At 38.6% G+C, this 6,548-nt stretch overlaps 1 protein-coding gene across 1 annotated transcript in view; it reads right to left on the bottom strand.

The window, feature by feature from the left end:
* Window positions 1-902: 902 nt before the first annotated feature.
* Window positions 903-6,548, bottom strand: part of EIPR1 (EARP complex and GARP complex interacting protein 1) — a 70,644-nt gene continuing 64,998 nt past the window's right edge. The window contains exon 9 of the mRNA XM_015823298.1: window positions 903-1,211. Within this exon, the coding sequence (XP_015678784.1) occupies window positions 1,037-1,211 (175 nt within the window). The 3' untranslated portion in view covers window positions 903-1,036. The remainder of the gene's footprint in view (window positions 1,212-6,548) is intronic.

Genomic DNA, 6,548 nt, shown 5'->3' with positions numbered 1-6,548 from the left:
GGTTTGCCTTTTTCCTCTATCCCCATCTCTGCTGCCTTATATTAAGTTAAGTTCCTGGAGTCAGTAGTACCTGCGCTTTGCAAACTCCAGTTCTCCAGTACTTTGCAAAGCATCCTTCTACTGATACCTTCAAATGGCAATAAACGTTCTTCATCCTATGTATATAGAGAATATCCCTCTATGGTTAGAGAAATGTATATTTGTTTTGAAGAAAGAAGACAGAATATTTATTGTATTTAGAAAATTTAAGTAGTTGCCCATCTTACATACAATAATCATGTGCCTGAGGTATTTACTGATGAGCTACAAGAAAACTTGATGAAGCCGGAATGCAATAACCTGGTGTAAGAGCAAACTGGTAAGAGAATTTCATTTCTCTCTCCCTAGATTTTAAATACATGGATTATTTCATCCCATAAAACAGATCTTTCCATCTCCTCCTCCATAATGTAGTCATCTCTAGTGAACTCCCAACCCACAAGGCTCTCCAGAGGATGGAGGGAATCTACGGAACCCCGTGAACAACTGGAAGAGCAATGGAGCAAGGAAATTGCTAGACTAGGTAACCTCATGCAAGAGGCATAAAACCCCTCCTCGCTTCAGGCAATTAACTCCCTCCATCCCAACATGTTTTATAGATCCTCTCAGACCTCCGGAGAGACTCGGGAGGAAGGAGAAATAAGAGGGAAGAGGAGAGGCAAGGAAAACTCTGTTCTTCCATAAGCTTGAACAACATCAGGCTTCACCCTAAAACTGAAGTCATTCCTACAGCACAATACATATCATACAAGAAAACTGGATAATAATAATAATACCGTCACATATTTGTGGGGGTAATCTGTGTGACACCCTTGCTGTTTAACAAAAAGAGTCTCTCTTTTTTTTTGCAATTTTCATACTAGATCTTTAATTTCCAAATATTTACACCAGAAAGAAAAGGGCTGATGTTCCATCTATGACATTTATTTGAGGAACAAAGTATTTCCAATTATCAGCCAACATTGAGATAATGAAGCTCAAAAAAATGTGAATAGATTTATAACAGTATGTGGTATTTAAGAGCTCTAGGGACTCTGTTAATAACAAGCCGTCCATCATAGCTTAACGAGGCAAATAGCCATGGGTCGGCTGAGGACCATTCCACAGCATAGACGCTGTCTTCATGTTCTTCGTAGGTAGCTATTATGCTATCCTGAAGTGGCTCTTTAATCCTAAAATTCAAAAGAGAAAAAAGGGCAGGGAAGAGAAAAGCAAATGATTGAAGCAATTCTGATTTATCAGGTGTTGGAAAATGTCATGCTCCTACTCAAATGTGCTGTTAAAATGGAGCCAAAGAATTATCCAAGAAAATGAGATACAAACAAGCAAATGAAGGATTTTAAAATGGGCCAGTGTCCCTGCCACCCCTAGATCCTTTAATTATGTTTAACAGCAAAATCTCTGTTATTGAAGATTTGGGGGAGAAGATCCATTCACAAGCTTTCTCCAATCCAGCCTGTTAATTCAGAGGAAAGTATGCATTAAGATGGTTGTCTAAGAGCATATTGCAAACTGAAGTCCATAACTGCATTCCTTGCACACAAAGCTTCACGATAGTTTCGGATGCTTAGCACTGAAAACTATCAGTAAAATTTATCAGAACATAGTAGCCATGCTGCAGATAAAAAGCAGGACATGAATGTAAGTGTGAGAAAAGAGGGAGGGGGGGTGGTTGTTCCTGAAAATTGTATGTATTTTACTCACTTATTAAATTTATATGCCACCCACCTCCCCAATAAGGTGACTCTGGGCAGCTTGCCAACCACAAAAAGATAAATAGAAAAACATAAAATTTAAAAAAAATAAAAATTTAAAAACCAAAGAGAAAAACAGCACAGGGATGAGATTTTCTTATCCTGTCAGCCACCTCCAGGAGTGAGTATCTCCCCCCCTTGGGGTCCCAAGTTAACTGCAAACTTGTCAAAGCCAAGTTTTAATGTCCTTCTGGAAGGCCAAAAGGGTAGGAGCAGTTCTCACCTCCAGTGATAGAATGTTCCAGAAGATTGGGGCCACAGCGGAAAAGTGTCTTCTCCTTGACCCCACCTGCTGGTATTTCTTAGCAGACAGGGTCCGTTCCAGAAGCCTTGGACCAGATGGGGAAAACAAGTCCCATTGAGGTGAGATGGCTCCTCGGATACCCTGAACTATGCCATGAAGTACTTTAAAGGTAATGACCAAAACCTTGAATTGGACCCCGAAGCAAACAAAATCTATTTTATTTTTCCCATACTCTTTTTTCCCCCAAAATTTCCTTTTGAAATTGATAAACGAGGCTTGTAGGAAAACTGGCGATGTCCCCACTACTAATGTTGTTCAGTGTAACACATGTCATTGTCAGAGGACACTAATATCCTTTATTTAATTAGGTTAAGTTAATGAGGGTTTAATAAACAAGCATGGACTGTTTATTAATTACAACCTTTTCTTCGTGCCAGGGTTTGCATGGAGAAGGGGTGTTTTAATAACATTAATCATGGGAGATGGGCATGCTAAAGGGTGATAAGAGAAGCTACTTTTTCTTCCTTTCGGTATTTTTAATTGTCTTAAGTTATTTTGTCCTCTGCTGAATTACCCTGTGCGGATTAAAGTAAACTGGCAACATACAGAATGCCTACTGTCCACTTGCTTCTAAAAAGCATGGACTACGGCAGTGTTTCTCAACCTTGACAATTTTAAGGCATGTGGACTTCAACTCCCAGAATTCCACAGCCAGCATTGCTGGCTGTGGAATTCTGGGAGTTGAAGTCCACATGCCTTAAAATTGTCAAGGTTGAGAAACACTGGACTACGGAAAGATGTATTTTAGGAAGATAGAGAGTACTTTTTTGCAAAATGCTGAGCAAGTTTCAAAGCCTCAGGGGCAGAGTTGCCTTTGTGATCTTCAGAGTTAACCCTAATTACTGCTAATACTATTATTACTATGCTTGCCAGAAATACTAGTTCAAATTGTTAAGGGAACATTTACTTGTGGTGGCTTTCGTTCATCTCACCTCAAAATCCCCTTTATGAGAGTAACATGCATTATTCAGTGGGGTTACTATTTCACTTTATCTGCTTAGGTGTGCAATTAAATGTTTTGCTGTCAAGGAAAGGAGATAAGGATAATTTACAGGGTACACAGAAGTATCTTCAGGCAAAAAAACAAGTGTGTGTGTTCCTACATGCATGTACAAGCCATCGCCCCAATGTATTGGGAAGTATTTTTATTCATAATTTAATATGTTGCCTTCCTTGAGAATTTGTATTAGTATTGTAGGAAGGATAGAAAACACTATGTTGCATATAATTCCCCATCCCCAAATGGGTGGAGTATTGCATGATCAAAACTATGTAAATTTAAGGCCTATGACAACCAACTGCTTTATATTTATTTATAAAGAGCCCTGGTGGCGCAGTGGTTAGAGTGCAGTATTGCAGGCTAAATCTGCTCATTGCCCGCAGTTCGATCCTAACTGACTCAAGGTTGACAGCCTTCCATCCTTCCGAGGTCGGTAAAATGAGGTCCCAGATTGTTGGGGGCAATAGGCTGACTCTGTAAACTGCCTAGAGAGGGCTGTAAAGCACTGTGAAGCGGTATATAAGTCTAAGTGCTAATTGCTAAGTGCCATTTATTTACCTCTTTTGTATGAACAATATGCAGCATTTACTATCTTTAACTTAAAACATCAGCCCAAAAATATTGATTCTGACATACAGCTTAAAGATGAATGTGAAGCACCATGCACTCTTGAAAATTGAAAATTCTCGTGTTGTTTGCATATAGTAATGGAGTTTTGGGTTACCATGGCATCTCCAATTACAAGTCATAGTCAAGACACTTCCCTCCCCAAACTTTTATTACCACTAGAAATCACCAAACTAACCCTCAAATTGCTCGCCTTAAAGTTAAACAAAAAATAGACTTTTCCAGACAAATGGTTAACAGTGTACAAAAGCGATACTCAGATGCCAGCCCGAGGGACAAACAGAACTGTGAAATGAACTCTGCAGATGCCCTGTCTTTATAGCTGCAGGCAAAAAGTGACCAACATCAGCATTTTGGCAGCAAACAGTGGAATCTTTCCAAGCAAAGATTGTGAAACAAAAAAAAATGTGAACAGACAAACTTTTCTTAAAGCAAGCTCATTATCATATTTTAATCTTTTCTGTGTTGAAAAAAGAATGGACTCTCACTAAGAAGTCATAACAGTCCACTCAAGCAGTAGAAAAAAAGCATTACAGGCTTAATGTACTTTCATGAGAAGCTGCTACTTACTGAGGTATTTAATAATTCTCTGAACCAATTAAACTATATTTAGATGGCAGATGCCAGATGGATCAATCCTCCCTATCTTTATCGAGCATCTTAATTCTACCATCCGTCTCACTTAGAGAATCATAATCTATAAGGCATATTTTACATGTGTCTTCCAAGAAGACTTTAAGAGCTTTGTTGGAGCAGCACCAAGAAAATTCAAACAGGTTGTAGGGCATCCAGTTCAATTCAACAGTTCAATCCAAATTGTTGATTTTATTGGGAGACACCATTCAATTAAGAAATTCAAACTGAACCTTCATATCAAATTTTTGCACAGCCTTACTGTTTAGGTATTCCTGTTTCAGACAAGGAACCATCAACAGACATAATAGAAACCCAAGTGACCTATTTTAAGATACTAGAAGGTTATTCATAAACTAGTGTTTTAGAACTGCGGGCCAGGAAGAAAGAGGAAGAAGAGATATAAACCATGAGTAGCACAGGGATTAGAATGCAGTATTGCAGGCTAACTCTGCTCACAGCCAAGAAGTTTGATCCTGGCTAGCTCAAGGTTGTCTCAGCCTTCCATCCTTCGCCGGTCGATAAAATGGGGACCCAGATTGTTGGGGGCAATATGCTGACATTGTAAACTACTCAGAGAGTGCTGTAAAGCACTATGGAGCAATATATACTATAAGTCTACATGCTATTGCTACTGCTATCATATCTAACACACATTAGTAGCCAGTACCAACATCATATCATCCTGTTTCATATCAGATGATTCTCCCTTCTGTCCATTACACAAATGACTAATTTTTGGAGAGTGACCCTAAGGTCATAAGCGGGGGGGGGGGACACCTCTCTACCCTCTTTTTCTATATTGTGAATAAACGTTTACATCTCCTATCATCACCTAAATCCCAGCTTATCATTTCCATATGGGAGAGCGCTCTCATCCCTTAATCAACTGGTTGTGCAACAAATTAACAGTTAAGCAGACAGCAAACAAGGCTGATGTGCACATTCAGAAATTAGGACAAGGACACCGCAGTAAGTGCACAAAGAAACACCATCTTTTATATCTCAAATTTCCAGATAAACAAATCCAAATAATATTAAAAGACTTAGATTTAGTGAGCATAATAGAAATTTAGTGGGATCAAGAGGATTAATAAAACAAATCTGCCTCTGGAGACAAATGCAAAGGATAATAAGGGTGCTGTCATCTATTTAGCATATCTATGATTTGCCTTAATTCATCTTTTAATTTTTTTAAACAGCTCCAGGAAAGTGTTGATCCAGTTATGGAGCAGCAATGAAAATAAAATTGGGAATTCCAATGTGATCACACCTGGAATACTATATGGTATTTTTGGAAATAATACTGTAAAGAAGGCGAATCAGTACAATAGTTTCAGTTCCACTGTATTCTGAGTCCTCCTTGCTGACCGGTCATGCCAATTCAGACCCAATGAGTGGCTGGATCCACACAACATGTGCAGCATCTCTTTCTTTAGCTCTTGTTAACACAACCCATAACCATAATTTTTAAACCAGAATGGCTGGGGTTGGCATGCTGAACCAAAATCAAGTATGTTTACATCATGGCTTGGGACCCTGCATGTATTCAGCCATTGTCTATGCAATTTTTACCCATTCAACTTCCATTACTTATTTAGAATGCACCACACCTGCTCTTTTCTTGATCATTCCTCCAGGTTCTAGAGTTCATGTTTAGCTTTTCATGGTTTACTTGGATTTTTACCAATTAAGTGTTTATGAGATGTTCACAAGTGACCTATCTTGTATTCCTCTGTTAATAGAAGAACAATAAAACAACTATACAATTTTTAACTAGTAAAATACCATTGTCTGGAATTAATTTTGATCTTAATATGCTATGTATTTAATGTTTAATCATGTATCTATCAACCTCTTTAGTTCTTTATTTTAATTTTATCCAACCTGTATAAATAACTCAAGATGATGAACATACCTAATACTTCTTCCTTGCCCTATTTTTCCCACAACAATCACCCTGTTGGGCTGAGAGAAAGTGACTAGTGCATGGTTACCCAGCTGGCTTTCATGTTTAAGTAGGATCAGAACTTCGAATCTACTTGTTTCTAGCCTGGTGCCCTCAACCACTAGGCCAAACTGGCTCTCTTTATAATGTTAGGATGTTTCTTCCTGGTTGCTTCTATCACCCACTCTTCAAATTTAGAATCCTTATGCAGTCCTGGATTACTCAGTGAGCTCTGCTTATTCA

Source organism: Protobothrops mucrosquamatus, unplaced genomic scaffold (genome assembly GCF_001527695.2).
Source record: "Protobothrops mucrosquamatus isolate PMUCROS unplaced genomic scaffold, P.Mucros_1.0 scaffold1826, whole genome shotgun sequence".
Classification (NCBI taxonomy): Eukaryota; Metazoa; Chordata; class Lepidosauria; order Squamata; family Viperidae; genus Protobothrops; species Protobothrops mucrosquamatus.
Note: the sequence above shows the minus strand (reverse complement) of the source record. Positions and strands in the feature narration are given on the sequence as shown.